This window comes from Abramis brama, assembly GCF_963993115.1.
Source record: "Abramis brama genome assembly, chromosome: 9".
Classification (NCBI taxonomy): Eukaryota; Metazoa; Chordata; class Actinopteri; order Cypriniformes; family Leuciscidae; genus Abramis; species Abramis brama.
This window is the reverse complement of record NC_139971.1, coordinates 38578461-38597212: the sequence shown is the minus strand read 5'-3', so window position 1 is coordinate 38597212 and position 18752 is coordinate 38578461. Positions and strand designations below refer to the sequence as shown.

Here is an 18752-nt window from a genome sequence, read left to right as displayed (position 1 = left end):
TTTATGGATGACTGAATACATCAATGCTTTTATCATGACTGTGATATGAAGCAGTTCGGGATTGCTAAGAGACAGCTATCAGCTCCACAAGCGACGCGAGTCCTGCGGATATAAAAGGAATACGGACATTTCATTCTACCGAACTACACGCAGAATTACTACTCACAGGTCAGTTTATTAGACAAATTAAACTTGTGAGGTAACGCAGCGCTGTTTCACCTGGTCTGACATTACATTAGCACACTAAACTGCATTTGAATGTGTTGAAAAGTATGTGTTAGTTTGTCTGTATGAGACTAGCAGTAAGCTAGATCAACATTAGAATAACATACAGATCATATTCTAACATTTTATCATTGTTGAACTATATAACATTGATTAGTTTTATGTAAATGTGCTCACCTGTTTAATAAAGTACATGTAGGAGCGGTCGAAGTCTCGGACGTGGAGCTCTTGTTTATATACTGTCTATGGGAGCTCTCGGCATCTCGAAAACACCGCGCTGATATTGATTCTCGTTTTAGTTCTCCTTTTTTATCCAAAGTCTGCTTGCCATGGTCCGTAATGTTTGAACGAAACAACAACAGCGTGCAAATAGACATTGCGAACTCCACAGTTGTCTGCGTCTGTCGCTTTGGTTAATCAGAGGGCTCTGCTCATAGCTCTGGTTACCATGGCAGCACGAGCGGAAACCAGGGACAACGCGGATATGACGCCATTGACTGCGACAAAACGGAAATAAAGAAACGTGCCGTGTCTAAAAATTAAATTAAAATTTCTCCTGGTTTGAAAGTTGTTGGAAACAGTCGGGATAATGTAAGTACACAAAAAAAAAATATATATAACGTAGATATAGTGATTTTTGCTATTTTTGCTAATTTTAAAGCAAAAAAGTTACATATTGTGCCTTTAAGGAAACCCGTTTGAAAACAATCATTATTTTTGGGTGACTCTAGTTGCACACTTCAGCTTTAAGAGAGGATCAGTATACGCTATGAAGGAATTTAATTGAATAAGAAAATGAATTGTTTTACCATTCAATGGTAATTTAATCTTAACAGGAGGCTTTATCTCTGTCCTTAGAGGCTTATGTCCAGAGTTGCTTACTGTGCATTATATTGACATAATTGTTTCCACTCCTCCAACCTCATTGTGTGTAAACTATGCCCTTGGGTCTTTTCCTGGTCTCCTCCTCTCATCCTCAAGACTTTGCATCCTGACGCACGCTTCTTTGACTACAGCCCTTGAATAAACCAATTGAGTGTGTTCAAGGATATCATTAACATGCTGCTTTCTCGCCACACAGAAACCTAATCTCACCACAGTCGGCCTCACATCTAAAGACGCAATATATTACACAAATTATATATATTTTTCAGAAATTAGTTGTGATTGATTGATGTGTTCGATATTGATCTAATCACTGGAATCAGCAGAAAGTTCATTGATGAGGTAACTAGCTAAACACTGAGGCACCGTTGAGGTATTCAGTGAGATCACAGGTCACTGATGATTTGATCAAAGTGGATTCTGGTGAGGTCATTCACTGATTAGTGAAGTCATTACTGACCTCAAATAACTAGTTCATATATGATGTCACGAATGTTCTCATTCATGTTGCGAATTAATTAAAGCTGCAGTCCGCAGTTTTTCCTCTTTGTCGCCATCTCTGTTCGAAATCTGCAATTGCAGTTATTTGCGGAAATATCAACTTTACGTGGGTTGTGCCTCGGCATGGCACAGCGCGGATGAATCCAATGTTTTGAGGAGAATATGCGGCTGTCAGTCGCCGCGCCGGTGTGGATACTGTCATTCGCAATCACAGATTCTACTTTTTGGAAATATGAACAACATAAGAATTTTCACCGGAAAATGTCGTCTAAACAAGTAAGTAACATCCACTTTTGTACTGACCAACTAAGGGGAAAAAAGCATTGCAATAAATCACACCGATTAAATCTAACGATCGCTTATCACGTAAATCCGTGCAAATTATACTTTGTTCTCAAATTGTTTGTGTTAACAACATCAGCATTGCATGACTACATTTAATGCCCTTCCGATATTTGTCCTTGTTTTCGCATGGGCTGGTTGCAGTGTCTGAGTCCGAAGTCTGGTGAATCTCCAGTTGTCACTGGCGATTGTCGTTTGAACCTTTCTGGATCCGCCATCAAATTGATAAGTTTAATTATATCAAGTGCTGTGAGAAAAGGCTATAAATCTCCACCTCCAATATCCTCACACGCAATATAGCCTACTAGCCGAGACATCTTCTTTATGTGTACAGATGGGACGTAATGACGCAAAGACATGCTCGAATTTCCCGCGGAAATCCACCAGTACCACTGGAATTAAAAACATTATTACAAGCTTACCATTTTGAATCGAGCTACGGCAAGCAGAGAGTTTTGAACACTGACTGGTTATGTACAAATTATTTTGGATAATTTTTAACCCCAAAAAGCTACTTTTTTAAAAGGACTGCAGCTTTAACTTTTTGATTTAAAAAAAAAAAAAAAAAAAATCAACACGTACTTGATTGTTATTTGTGTACTCTGGTGATCAATATCAGTTGTGGTTTGTTGCAGTAATGAGCATCTTCTAAGAGCTGACACATCTCTAAGCTCTGAAACACAGAGGGACCCCGACAGTAGTGACACGTTCATCACCAGCACAGCTGCTGCTAGATGAAATCCCAGAGTGCCTTGCCTGTCTGTTCCCTCCTACAGCGGGCATGCGCGAGTCTTGGCACCACTGAACGTACATCAACATGCTGATCAGAAGGAGTGATCCCCATGTGAACGAGCCTGCTCTGAACAAAATATTTTTGCCAGTTTCATAAAGAGTCTGGAGAGTCAGATGTGGGACAAGAAGAGACGTGACTCACCAAGGGCTTCATTTTTGTGCCAATGAATATCATTAGCTATCACAGCTTCTCTAATCAGTCTCCAGGAATATTCTCCACAAGCCCTGCGCCGAGCTTCCTCCGCCCCCTTGTCAACCCTCATTTTCATTTAGACTGTGCCAGCACTAATGCATAAATTTTGAATTCCTTTTATTAAGAGGCTTGATTAAATCACCCAGGGAAAGGGGCTGTTTTGCATGCAGGCTGTTGTACTTGATTCTGATGGCAGAGCCTTAACCTTTGTCTGGGTTCTTCTTTTGAGACGTAAATAATGTAGACACAACTGAACATCAGCTCAAGGCTTGAATACACTACGTGACTTTTAAAATCGGAACAGATTTTAAAGCACTAGGAATGATACAGTTGCTGACAGGGCATCGTATGCTAAACTAGAGGTTTTCAAACTGGGGTCACAGGAATTATTTATTTATTAAAATAAATGAAATATTAAAAATAAATAATTGATTTAAAAAATCTGATTTTAATAAAGTGAATAAAATAAATAAATATTAGAATAACAAAAATATGATCTTAATAAACTAATAACAAACTATAAAAAATAGATTAAAATGAATTATACATGAAAAGGGATAAAAACAAATAATAAAAATTAAATTTAAATATTTTACACAGTATAGTGACTAGAAATAAAAATAAATATTTTCCAAATAATATTTTACACGTTTATAAAATTTCTGGGGGTCCGTGGCATCAGAGTGATTATATATGGGGGTCCGTGGCATCAGAGGGGTTATATATGGGGGTCCGTGGCATCAGAGTGGTTATATATGGGGGTCCGTGGCATCAGAGTGATTATATATGGGGGTCCGTGGCATCAGAGTGGTTATATATGGGGGTCCGTGGCATCAGAGTGGTTATATATGGGGGTCCGTGGCATCAGAGTGGTTATATATGGGGGTCCGTGACATCAGAGTGATTATATATGGGGGTCCGTGACATCAGAGTGATTATATATGGGGGTCCGTGTCATCAGAGTGGTTATATATGGGGGTCCGTGGCATCAGAGTGGTTATATATGGGGGTCCGTGACATCAGAGTGGTTATATATGGGGGTCCGTGGCATCAGAGTGGTTATATATGGGGGTCCGTGGCATCAGAGTGATTATATATGAGGGTCCCTCACATCAGAGTGGTTATATATGGGGGTCCCTCACATCAGAGTGATTATATATGGGGGTCCGTGGCATCAGAGTGATTATATATGGGGGTCCCTCACATCAGAGTGATTATATATGGGGGTCCCTCACATCAGAGTGATTATATATGGGGGTCCGTGACATCAGAGTGATTATATATGGGGGTCCGTGGCATCAGAGTGATTATATATGGGGGTCCCTCACATCAGAGTGATTATATATGGGGGTCCGTGACATCAGAGTGATTATATATGGGGGTCCGTGATTGATTATATATGGGGGTCTGTTGCATCTAAAGGACTGAAATCCCCTGTACTAAATAGTGTCTCTAAACTAAGGCTGGAAGTTGTAAATAAAACAAAGATTATTGGAGTATGTTTCACAAGAAAATACCACTGCATGCTAACTCCAAAACTCACGATCAGTTTAATCAATTGCTGCCAAAAGTAAGTTGGTGTGAGTCAGAGCTGAACAATAAGCATGATGTAAGGCTCCTTTCTACCATAGCACATTTTTTCCCCATTAGCAACTGAAATACACCAAAAGGGATGCACAAAATCACCCTAAAGTGGCAATGAATTAATTGTCAATCATTATCATTAGTCAACTGCTCTAATATCAGAATACAGCAACAAAATAAGAGACTTAGAGAAATAATGAGATGTCTCAGATGCTAAACAAAGCTCAGTCGTGGCATTGAAAATGGATTAAACACAATTGTTTGTATCATTAGCATGTAATCGCTTTACATCTGCACACAAAATAAAGCTTCCCCATTGACATTTTGCTATTGTTAGCCATTAAAGCAAAAATGATAAGCGAAAGGCCACAGTACCCACATCACAACTGTTCATAACAGAGGCAAAAATATGAAGCAATATTGTTTCAAGCAATATTGAGAAACAGACCGTGGAGTTCTGATGAAGACTTAAAGGGATAGTTCACCCAAAAATGAAAATTCTGTCATCATTCACTCACCCTCAAGTGGAAGAATTTTCATTTTTGGGTGAACTGTCCCTTTAAGTCTAAAAGAAAGATAAGTGCTAACATGATAGCAAAAATATAATGTTAATGTTTTAGGTGATGAAACTGACAGAGTTATTTAATCATACAGCAAAAACAGCCTTCTTTATTCTTCATTAATGTTCGGCTCATCTTTTTTCTTTTATTCCATAACTTTCTTCTACGCTTCTCAGACTAAAACAATGGGCTGATGGGTAATCATATTATTCTAAAGACTTTGGATTGAAAAATGTTGTTACTGTGGGTAGTGTGTATTGTGAACTAATGATAGCAAAACTGCCAGGAGGGAGCATACAATATGCATACATTAGATAGCAAACGAGTGTGCTGTGAATAAACAGAGAGATGAAATCTGCTTAGCATAGGGAGAAAAATGATATCAAATCACTTTCAGACACTGAAAATACTTTATCGCCGCAAATACGTTTATAACGCTACTAATTTAATTGGCTGGGACCAAAACTGGTAAGGTCATGAATGACAGGTTTATGTGGATTAATTTGATAATTTGCAGCTGTGATTAAATAAGACATTAAGACCCTGGATCACAAAACCAGTCATAAGTCACACAGGTATATTTGTGGCAATAGCCAACAATATATCGTATGGGTCAAAATTATTGATTTTTTTTTATGCCAAAAATCATTAGGATATTAAGTAAAGATCATGTTCCATGAAGATATTTTGTAAAGTTCCTACCATAAATATATGAAATATTTATTTTTGTGAGTGAATGCAGCACAATCGCGAACATAAATGGACAACTTTAAAGGCGCTTTTCTCAATTTCAAATATTGTCATATCATAACAAACCATACATCAATGAAACGCTTATTTATTCAGCTTTCATATGATGTATAAATCTCAATTTCACAAATTTGACCCATGTGACTGGTTTTGTTGTCACATTTGTATTTCAATTTTTAAAAAAAGATAGTGAGAAAATGGATCAGATTGCATAGTGTATAGTACGACACATCACATTAGTTCACCTCAAAATAAAAATTCTGTCATTATTTACTTATTTTCATGTTGTACCAAACAATCTTAATAATAAAGCATCCAAAAAGGAGGTTATCACAATCATGCAATAGACTAGAGAGACCACTTTTGGTTCTATAAAGAACCTTCTGTGTAAAGGAAAGATTCCATGGATGTTAAAGGTTCTTCACTGAACCATGGATGCAAATAAAGAACCTTTATTTATTTATTTATTTTTAGTTTTTCTGTGGAGCACAAAATTTGATAAAATTTCTCGCTGCTTTCTTTTATGCAAAGAGAAGTGGATGGCGACAAGAAACTCTCAAAATTTAAACACGTATAATAGGCTTACCATAGTGAATCAGGGTAAGACAAAAACACGTTTTGGAAGAAGGACTGATGATGCATTGACTCATTAAAATTTAGTTCATTTTAAACAACAACAAAAATAAGGTTACACTAAGCATTTCTCTGCGTTATCTCAGGCCATCATCTTTAGATAAGCTCATTTATGGATTTAATAAGCATCTTAACAGTCTCCAAGGCAAGGGTATCACACACATAGAGAGCAGGTAAACGCTTTTTCACACTCTCCCACTCTCCTCACCCACATGTCCATCAACAAAATGAGTTCAGACAGGCAGACGACAGATGAGACTCAAAAAAAAGGAAGATATTAGGAGCCAAGTAACCATTAAATGGGGGAAAAACTGTCAGGATTTGCTAAATGGCAAAAGCCAGCGCACGGGCCCGGATGCGCACAACACATTTGTCAGAAGTGATAATGTGCAGGTATGCAAAAGTAATGCTAATCGTGTTATCTGCAACACAGTGGAGAAACTGTCGTGTGGCTGAACAGTGATAAAGCAGCAGTACAGACTCCGCATTTACATTCAAAGCACAGAGGTAGAAATGTGAGAGAGAAAATAAAAATCCTGATTCAACAAATTCTTTCACCTACTTTACAGCGGAAACATGGACATTCGCTTCAGAGTTATCAGCAGAGTCAGCTCATTTAATGCCTGACTCAAAACCAGAGACCCTTAATCCGGAAAGTACACCCTGATGGCCTTGCCCATCACTTAACACTGAACTATGATACACATGTGCCTTCAGGGTCTTCACACTGGCTTTAGTCATGGAAATCTCGTGTGTTGTGGTCTAGTTCACTGTAACTCACTCTGAATCACAGCAGTGTTTTTATCTTGCTCGGTTTGATGAATTAAAATGAGAATGCCTATTAAATTCTAATGTTTAATTTTTCCAGTATAAACTGAATATGCACAGCATATGGAGTATTTCCATTAATGTTAAATAATATCAATATTACATACATTGAATAGTAATAACCATATTTGAAATGTCACCAACCATTTATTTAATTGATATATTATATAATTAAACTACCGTCATTTTTTTTTTAAGTTTCTAAGTCTCTTATGCTCAACAAGGCTGCATTTATTTGATAAAAATACAGTAAATACAATATTATTGTGAAATATTGTTAGAATTTAAAATACCCATTTTCTTTTTAAATATATTTAAAAATGTAATTTATTTCTGTGATGCAAAGCTGAATTTTAAGCAACATTACTCCAGTCTTCAGGGTCACATGATCCTTCAGAAATCTATATTTGATCAATATAAAGATCAAAACAACAATTTATTTAATCATTTATATCTTTTGTAACAATGTGAAAGTATATAATGCATCCTGGCTGAATAAAAGTATTAATTTCTTTAATGTCCAGGAACATAGATCCATGAAAACGTCTTGGCAAAATCATGGTGACCATAAGCAGCGACAATTCAATTCAAATTCCAACTCATTCATAAATTGTGAATTTTGCTCAAACATGAGCCAATTGTGATTTTGAAATAAACTGGACAAGGAAGGAATCGAATGCATTAAAAAAATAATAAAATCAGCACCCATAATGAGTTCAAGGACGCCAAGATGTGTAAGGTTTAAAGTTCACTTAAACGAGTGTGTCATTGACTAGAGCTCTAGATCTCACAGTGTGAGTCAGTAAGTATGCAGGCAACCAACATACGAAAACAGGAAGTCCAGCGGGGCGCTCCGGCAGGATGAGGAAGAGGCCATCAGGTGGAGGTGACTGTGCTGATGTGGATGAGGAAAACCATTCCCAGGACGGTCTGTGATTGAGGAAAAGAGCACACAACGGATGCAGAACACACGTTTATGAGCCAACATCCATGTTCTGTTGCATTTACTTTCAGACCTCCATTCATAAAAGCTGACAATGACACCATATTAAATGAAAACATTGCTACTATATGCAACTACATATACACATATAAATCACAATCATTTGAAATGCAAAGCAGATTTGGAAACTGCAAAAAATTAAAAGAAAGGAAAATGGCAGCATTTACATTATTTATTGGATATGGAACTGAAAAACTGAATTTGGGCCATGGATTTAGATCATATGCAAAAGCGAACCACCAGCTTGCATTCAGATGCTGTCAATGTAACTTCGGACCCAGAATTCCTGGCGGCGGTTCTGGGGTCACACAGCCAAGAGGTTTCTTCATTTCTCTCAACGGGACCGCAGAGGTTCATCGTCGTCTCAAAGCACATTCTTCATCTCTCATTAGAACAGACCACTGACTGGACCTCAGATGAGAACAACAACTGACGCCTTCTGGGAATCTGAGAATATATTATTAACCACAAATAACATGCATAACCCTTCATTACAAATACATCAGAAGGAATCAAAAATTCTGTATATTGTCTGTAATTATTTATGTATCTTTGTTAGATAAAATAATGATTTTAAAACACAATGCCAATTAAAAACCAATTTGACATAAAAAGCATGAAAACCATCAATCAAATGATTAAAGTTCACTATTTTCATGTACTGTAGTAGACTACACCTATAGAACATCCCTGATGATCCTGGAGAAAAATTCCAATTAACCAATCAGATTTGAGTTTACTTAGTCAGGTTTAAGTTTACAACCAGGGTTAGTTACTTCAACATGGGTGTTATTCACATATCACTTCCCTCTGATTTTAGGGATAACTTATGGATAGGGTTAGGACTACATCTTCGGAGCGGTTGGGAACCTCACTGATAGATTTACAAGATCTCGTTTACCAATAGCGCCCTCTTCTGGTTACAACTGCCAATGCAGCAACAATGAAGAGTTCTTGCATAAACGTCCTTTCTGAATATGGTGTATTAAAGTTGGTGTTTTTTTTTAAAGAAATTAATACTTTTAATTACTTGGCAACAATAAAAGTCTTAAAAAACTAATAAAATGCTGTTCTTTTTAACTTTCGATTTATCAAAGAATCCTGAAAACAAATGTTTCTCTACAAAAATATTAATATTTTCAACATTGATAAGAAATGTTTCTTGAGCAGCAAATCAGCATATTAGAATGATTTCTGGAGGATCATGTGACTGAAGACCGGAGTAATGATGCTGAAAAATCAGCACTATATCATATTTAAAAAAATATTAAAATAGAAACATAAAATTTAATAATATTTCACAATGTTTGCTGTTGTTACCTTAATTTTGAACAAATAAATGCAGCCTAGGTGAGCAAGAGACTTCTTCCAAAAACATTTAAAAAAACCTTACCGACCATTACAGTACAACGTACGTTAATGTACTATTTAATGAAAGCAAGGTAATGACTCTGGTCTCTCAGTGTTACATTCAAACTGAAATAAAGATAAATAAAAGACAGATCACAATGGAATGCATATTGTGTCAAATTTTTCTTTTAATCCAACTCTTAACTGTTGCATAGACATGTTTCATAACTACTGAAGCAGCTGGTACATGAAACTACAGAAACATGGCTTCCCAGGTAAACATTACATGTTGAATAAGAAAGTAGAAAAAGCCCTTCACTTTACCTCAGAAATACACAATTATCCCAATGATATGGTAGCTTGTTTTCGCCACAGAATAAAAAAAAATACAAAACATAATTCTGACTTATCGCAATTACGAGATATAAACTTGAAAATCTGAGAAAATAAAGTTGCAATTGTGAGAAAAATATATATATAAAGAAAGAAAAATTGTGAAATATAAATTTGCAATTGCAAGAAATAAAGTCCAATTCTTAGTAAAAAAAAAATTCGCAAGTTTCTACCACACAAGCTTCTGTAAAACGCTGGTATGTTTTCAGATAATAATAAAAAAAAGCTCTTAAATAGCTAAACTAGAGTTCTACAGGAGACAGCATCTTGACAAGATACAAAAAAAGACGTCTGACAAAAAGTATTAAAAGATCTTGAAAGATTTAAATTATTGTAAAGGACTGAACTAGGAAAAGATTTTGTTCTTAAAAAGCAACAAAGTGTTTGGAAACGGCCTTATACAGTCAGCGGCCGGGTCATTCCTTTCTCGTATCTTCTCAGAGGAAGCTTCGTTTGCTTCTGTTCTGAACTAACACTAAAACGGCCCAAATTATTCCTCAGAAACGCCTTCGAATTAAGCAAACCCAGGCTTCCTCAATTCAAAAAGCTGACCAGTTAACATCAGCTTCACACGAAGTAATCAAACCATAGAAGCAAAAATATCAAAAGGAAGAAACTCAAAGATATTAAAAAGCCTGGCACAGTTTTGGTTCAGCTGAAATGGGTCAGTAATGTCACATCTGGTGCTGCAGGATCTGTATCTAACATACTTGCACAGATGTTTCACCCACACCAGCACAGCGTGAGGAACTGTGGGATACGCACACAACCTAAAATCCACATACACACCCTGATCCACAGAGCGAAGTAGGCCGACTCGCATGTAAACCACAAGAAACACTACACCACTCCGATCTAGCCTTCAGTCTTGACAATGCTCAACCGCAGCCATCTTTACCCAGACTCCACCCTGAGTGACCCAACCCGGCTAATAACACACGCAGAAGAGACATCATTAAGTGCTGCGATAACTAGGATGTGGTTATTCAGTTACTCAGAACAAACCTCACTGAAGTATGTCATTCGTATTGATATATATATATATACATAACTGAACTGAAAGTACACAATTCTCATTATAAAAGGTAAACAAAAACAAAAAACAGGTGTAGATTTTACCGTCTGTTTTATAAAAGTATTTTAAAAGTAGCCTATATCAAACTCTCTATTCACTAAAGTGCTCTCACATTCAACTAACGATGAAAACCATAAACGCAACAGTATACTGTAGCTATGCAAGAGTGAGATACCAAATATAGAGCTATTTAGACCTTGCAGAGCACTAACAAGAAAAAGATCCATCTATATATCACTAGTTTCTTTAAAAGAACGTTGATCCTGAACAGCGTAATGTTTCAATGTTTAAAGGAGATAATAAAGTGAAAAGTGTGTATGTGTGTGTGACGTCCGGCCTGCTTTGCTCCAGTTGTTCTGCTGGTGTGCAGAGTCTGTAACACTGAGTCACTGAAGGGGGGTTTGCTCTCAGTATTTAGGTACTTTGGTGTAATCCTCCTGTTGGACGCTCTTGCACAGGCACATGGACAGGATCATCCCTAAAAGCTGGAGTAAGCACAATAGACAGAGATCACAATCTGCTCCCTCACACGCACAGAAACACACGTTTACAAGCTAATGGCTACATTTATACTGCGAGTCTTAGTGCTCAATTTCGATGAACTGATTTCAATTTTTATTTTTGTATATACCAATATCAGATTCCAGTGCGAACAGATCATGGTCCTGAACTGACTTTTTGGTCTCTGAAGTGATACCACAACCACAACCACACACACACTTTACTGTTCAAAAGTTTGGGGTCAGTACGATTACAAACAAAAAGTAATTAATATTTTTATTAAACGACAACTTAAAATTAATCAAATCAAAAGTGACCGTAAAGCCATTTGTAATGTTACAAAAGCTTTCTATTTTAAAAAAATAGGGATGCAAGATATATCGGCCACCATATCGGTTATCGGTCGATATATTTAAATTGTTTATGTTATCGTTATCTGCACGATAAGAAAATTTAGCCAATATATTAAAGTCGATAAATAATCAGCTTAGAGACACTTCAGATGCCATGATGGTTATGAATTGCTTGAAATATGATTGGAATCCCTTCAAAAATGAAAATACGGTTCAGTGCAAGTCTGTCATATAGGCTACATAAAATTATAATGAGAACTATAATTGTGTGCTTGGGACATGGATTTAATGGAGAGACTTTTGTTTTTGTAATCAGGCTCTCAAAAATGCTATAAAAATTTGGATTTAGATTTATCGGTCAATATATCGGTTATCGGCTTTCGAATATAAAGAATTATCGGTTATAGGTATCGGTTAAAATGTTCATATTGGTGCATCCATACAAATAAATGCTGTTCCACTTGAACTTTATATTCATCAAAGAATCTTGAAAAAAGTATCACGTTTTGCACAAAAATATTAAGCATAAACAACACTGATAATAAGGAATGTTTCTTGAGCACCAAATCAGCATATTAGAATGATTTCTAAATCTTAACAACCTCAAACTTTTGAACAATACTGTATATTTCCAATAAACGTAATTCAATTATTTGTTTGACCATTTTTTGATCATTTAAATTAGCTATAATTAATAAATATTTTTTTTTTGAATATAAATACAAACAAAAAATATTTGGTTTTTAGTGTCTAATGTGCTATAAAAAAAAATAAAAAAAATAAAGATGGAAAAAAATAAATAATTGGGACACCAAAGTGCACCGTATTTGTGGAAAGTGCCAAAATAACAGAAATGAAGGTAACGAAAGAAACAGTTAGATGGGAATAATCATGAATTGGGAATGCATTTCAAAAGATAATTTACCTCAATCACTGCTATTCCGACACAGACTCCCAGAATAACTCCACAGTTCCTCAGGAGCCAGTCCTCCACACTGGATACACAGCCCTGCAAACAGAGAATGGACACAAATGAAATAAGCAGAACAACTGGGAAAAAGAGTGAAACGAGATATGCGTGGTTTGGAAATGATCCTAAACTGACAGAGTTCTGCAAAGATAACATCAGAAGAGACAAACTGAACAAGCCAAACTCAAGCTGGGCCAACAGTCAGTGGTCTCGTTTACAGGAAACATTTTGATTTACAGTAAACACTTTGTTCGCTCAGGGACTGTTCGTTTTTTATTTAAGGGGCTACCGGGGGAGTTTGGAGATCTATAGTCAAAATAGACTTGACCCTCCCTTCGCCAGCAATACATTTTTCTATTTTCTAAAAAACTATTGTGAAATGACAGCGTTTTCATTAAAATTTTCATTAAATCATTCCAAAATGGAGGTTTATGTACTAATCCCAGTCATTGCACTAGCCATTATTATTAATCGAAGGAGATGTATGTGTGTTTTCCAAGCATTCATGGTAAGAAACGACCCTTATTATACTTGTGAGCGGCACATATGAGGAGTTTCTGGGTGTTTCTCCCTCATACTGTATCTGCTTCGAGGTCTTGATTGTGGCATTTATTTGAGGTTTAGAATCCAGTATTCCTGTAATTATTTTGTCTTATAGGAATTCTTAAGAACTCTGTCTCGTATTCTGTCCAAACACCGCGTCATCTACGTCAGGTGACCTATAAAAGCGCAAAAACTGTTTCCATTGCAGTTTTGCAAAATATTTCTTTTTCGAATTGCCTGAAAAACCACCTCATGCGAGCTTAAAAACTTTTTTGCGATAAATGGGAGTTTTTGCGAAAATTATGCATTTCCATTGGGCGTATCTTCAATCTTCAATTTCAATTTGCGCAATTTGAAGGGTAATGGAAATGCAGCTACTGTTGTGGAAACACATTAAGCATGGAAACTAAAATATGGTAGTATCGCACATTCTATCAGCTGCAGTTCTGGCGCCTCAATCCCAATACTGTAAAACTCGACACACATTCACATCACATTTGAATGCAGTGCAGGCCCGGTTCTAGAACCAAATCACTGAGGGTGCTTCTGAATATAGTGAGGGTGCTGCTTACATAATCGTAGGAAATAGCTCAGTCATCAGTCTGAAACATAGTATCTCAAAATTGGGGATGTTGTATACAACAATACTACTGTAATTGCTGTTATGTTAAACAATATACGATCTGGCAGTAAATTATAGAATAGCATGTAAACAAGCAGCAATCTTCACTTTGCAAAACCTTAAAACATGCCACACATAGCCTACTTACACTGTGGTGATACCCTTGTTGTAACCGGCTTCAACTTCAATTGAACACTCTTAGAATGGCCAAAAGTCACTGCCTTACACACGTCTCTCTCCATGACGGTGAGAGACACATTTTTACATAACAAGGCAGAAAATGTACCAAGAACATCCAACCTAACTTGAACATAAACACACGTAACTTTACTAACACAAACCCCAACCATATTGCTGTAATAATGCATAAATCAACTCCCAACAAACAATTACCCATAATGCACTAGCGCTGACTGCCGGGTCTGTACAATGTGACAACCATGACAACACATCAACACCCAATCAGTCATTCATTGTTAGCGTTATGCATAAACATATTGATAAAGCACTGCTGCAGTAACGTTATTACACCAAGGTATTGCTGCTATATTCTTTATGACAACTCCAATAACAACGACAAGCAGTTCAAAACAATTGACAGCAAAAGACCAAGAAGCTGCGCTAGCTTAACGTTACACAACACACATAACGTTACACAAAATACTTATTGAGCATGCTACAATTATTAATAATAATACTTACAGGTTGTGATTCGGAGGAGGAGGAAGAAGCTAATCCAAATATATTCAGTACTGTAAACTTCCTTCAAACGGCTTGCGAATCCAGACTTGAAAGCATTTATGTTGGAGAACATTATGTTGGAGAAACGTCATTAAAATGACGCGAGGTTCGGCTAAACTTCTGTGTTAGTAAATATTAACTGTAGCCACTGACTCTTCACATGCTTGTCCCTGGGCAGTGGAAAAAAAAGGTTAAAAAAAGCCATTTTCTTATGTCCATGATGATTAAAAATGGACACTTATTTTTACGTTACCTAAAGCCCCGTCTCAGAAAGTCAGCTAACAAAATTTCTGAGCGGGAAGCACGCACGCATGCAAAGTGGGCAATTAAAGAGACAGCTTCACCTTTTGCGTATCGCGATCACGAAAGGACAACTACAATGCATTAAACATGAAAGCATAACGAAATAATTTATTTAATATATATATATTTGTTTAATTGTATTAATTTATTTATTTTGTGTAGGCTATCCTATTATAGGCAAGAGTGTGAAATCCGTCTGTGTTTTATTTTCGGCAAAATCTCGTTTATGTGTGCTATTAATAATTTTTCATCTGAGGGTGCTTTCACTTTTATTTGAGGGTGCTTAGCACCCTCAAGCACCCCCGTAGAACCGGGCCTGATGCAGTGGTAGAATTACACTCACAGGACACTGCACTAATTTGCAATCACAAAAGTTCATTATTTGCTCGTGCTTTAAAGCTTTTCCGAGTAAACATTTCATTGGCGTTCTGTTCTGACATGAAGCACTTTTTCTGAGCGCATATGCCGAAGCGCGCGTGCACTGTCAAACAGCGCCAAACTGGATTTTTGTTGGGTCAGACCCATCTGCTAGCGATAGGGGGCCGCGACTGAGAAAGCCACATGGAGCTACAAGGAAAAATATGCACCAAACAAGCCACTTTGAAATTTTGCTGTTTTCATGAATACAAAAGTTGGGTGACCCTCCCCCTAGACTAAAAAACAACCTAGACTCCTCTCAACAAAGAATAAAAAGACATGACCCTCCCCTATTTTCCTCCGGTGGTCCATTCCATAAATACCGAACCGTCCCTTATTCAAACAACTGGACTGTGTATATGCTACTAATATGCAGGCACGTGCACACATAGACATCAAAGGGGGCTTGAGCACCTGCCCTTTTTATTCCTGGAGAGAAAGTGCCCTTTTTTCTGGGGTGCTTTTTTTTTATTTTTTGAAAAATAATATATATTCCTGTTTGTGCACAGCTTCCCTGTCAAACAGATATATTTATTGAAGAATAGTATATCTAAATATCAGGTCAGGAGTTCTGAAGCTCTCTCTCTCTCTCTCTAGGCTCGAATTTACTGCTGATTAGCCAAAGACAAATATAGTTAACCTGTGTTTTGCTAGCATGCATGCCTCATGAGCTACTAGACTAGCTAATGTGTAAGGGATAGTCACTATACATTATCCCGCTTATTACATGGCTACCTACCAAATAAATAATTAATTTGACACAAAATACTGATTTAAAAGGGAGTTTATTGATTTAAACCCGATTGTATTGCTTCCGCTAAAGAAAATAGTACGCTCCGTCTCTACGGTTAGAATCCTGTGAGTCCATAGCAACGCTGTTTTTTCATGGCAACGGTCTGTTATACTCCGCACAGTGGTCTGTTATCAAGAAATAACAGACCGCATTCTACATTGGAATTCAACCAAGCCATGTAATAAAATAAGTTAGTAATAAAATAAGCGTTGCCGCTGTAAGGGAGGAAGGAGAGACAACCAGGGAATGGAAGTAACAGATTTTATTTTGAAGTAGAGGACCTTTTTTTTTGTAATAATTTTATTAAGTTGCTGTATTTTTTGTATTTTGTCAATCATTTTTGCAGTGATTTTTTCAGTAAAGTTAACAAAATAGCAGCAACAGCCCTCTTCAGTTTAGAGTGAATATTTGTGTTGATTTTAAAGTGTTATGTATTCTGATAACACCAAAATAATTAAAATGATGTAGTGCCTTGTGCAAAAATAAACAAATTATTAGTAAAACACGCCCCTCTGCTTGATGCAGTTATTTAGGTTATTCTAAATATATACTTGAAACTAGTAACGTTAGCATAGAAAATGTTTTCAAAACATGCACATTGTGGAATGGTTTCCTTTGCTGCTCTATAAAAGGAGACCATGGTTTCTGTGTGAACTGATTATTTTGTAGACATCTTTTGAAAATGAAACAATTGCGTGAGTTTGAGGAAGATAAAATTAATTAACTTTTTTAAATTAATTTTTTAAAAAGGAAGTCAGAGTTGCGTTAATATATATACTTTTTTGTTTAAAAAAAGAAAAAAAATACGTAATTATAAGAAGTGCCCTTTATTTCACTTGAGCCCCTGCCCCTCAAAATGTCTGTGCACGTCCCTGCTAATATGATACAGTTTCCAAATGAATTAATGTAACAGCATAATGGAAAAGCATTCAGAATTCCCATTTAAATGTATGTATATGAGGTCTGAAACCTGGCCTGGCCTTCGAGACCTAATGAGCAGAAGCACAACCTGTACCAGAGCCATGAATCAATTCATTATTAATAAAAGTGCCAAATGAGAACTGAATGGGGACTCAGAAATATTGGAATGGACTGGACATTAGCTGTTCTCAGCCTGCTAACCATTCAGTCTACAAAGGAAACCCATATGTTGCACTAAAAGCAAAAGGAAGGAGGGAGAGAATGCGGCACAGATGGAGAGGGAAATCTCACGAGTGTATGAAACACAAACGCCAGGTTTGAGAGAGAATTATTGCATTAGCAATGAGAATGGAGAACTACAAGGGTTGAAGCCTTAGCTATTGGGTTCAACACCAGAAACAGGAAAGTTTACACAGGAATCTGGATGCGTCAATGTGTGCAGTAAAGCTGTATGTCTGTACCGTAGTGTGGACAGGCCAATCAGAGGACAAACCCGGACACAGGCCTGTTTCTTTCATATCCGAGCCAGCCATGGAGTCATTTCTGCAGGAACATGGATACAGATTCTGAGAATCGTTCTGATTCTTTATCAACACGTTCTCCGTCCAGTTAGATGGTCCAGTCCAACCACAGCACTTCATCTGTGAGAGAAAGAGAAAGCAGGAAAGACATTTTACACTACAGTAAAAACAACAACAACAACAAAAATGGTATAAAAAACCTTAAATGAAAATAACCTTAAAAAGCTGCTTGTTAATAAATGAGATAAAAAGCCACAATAAAAATCCTAGTGATCTTTTGTCATCTGAAAAATGCTTTTAACAGATATTACTGTAACTTCACAGTAGGGGAATGATGGAAAATAACATTGAAGAAGGAAACGGCAGACAATAGCTGAAGGAAAACCTTGCGCTCACCGTTCTCTGGAGATAATCCCAGGCATGCTCAGATGTCTTGTTATGACCGGTGTAGTTCACCAGAATTTTGTTCACAATAGTGGACATCTCTTGTCTCAGCTAAAAATAAGCACAAGGAGAAATGTTAGGATGGATCTGCGATTCGAACTTTCCTGTGAACTGAATGGCACCCATATAGGAATAACATATCATATTTCAACAATCAACACTCTTTATAAAGTGCAACTGTTGGGTTCCAGAAGTAAAAACTCCAGTCATTTTCTCCATAGGGAATTTGATTTTGAACGATAATTTATAAAGCTTCAAATAAACCTATTTTGAGCTTCAATGTTGTTAATCAATGATATTTGCTTCTGCTGAAGCCGTCAGCTCGCTTTATTTCAGCTTATTTTTTAAAACAGTGGAAATTGTGGAGAAAGACTACATTACCCATAATGCTGTACAGAAAATTACACCAATCAGAGGGTTTAAAAAGAGCTCTTTAGCTCCGCCAACTCCCATGAAGCACTATATATACATATGCATAATTTGCAATAAACTTAAAATATATTGTTTAC

The 18752-nt window shown here is 36.7% G+C and overlaps 1 protein-coding gene across 2 annotated transcripts in view; it reads right to left on the bottom strand.

Moving 5' to 3' along the window:
- Nucleotides 1-9816: 9816 nt before the first annotated feature.
- Nucleotides 9817-18752, bottom strand: part of cd82b (CD82 molecule b) — a 26931-nt gene continuing 17995 nt past the window's right edge. For both annotated transcript variants that reach the window (XM_084124151.1, XM_084124152.1), the window contains exons 6-9: nucleotides 18196-18294; nucleotides 17740-17919; nucleotides 12894-12977; nucleotides 9817-11599 (exon numbers count right to left, since the gene is read on the bottom strand). In XM_084124151.1, the coding sequence (XP_083980277.1) occupies nucleotides 11522-11599; nucleotides 12894-12977; nucleotides 17740-17919; nucleotides 18196-18294 (441 nt within the window). In that variant the 3' untranslated portion in view covers nucleotides 9817-11521. The remainder of the gene's footprint in view (nucleotides 11600-12893; nucleotides 12978-17739; nucleotides 17920-18195; nucleotides 18295-18752) is intronic.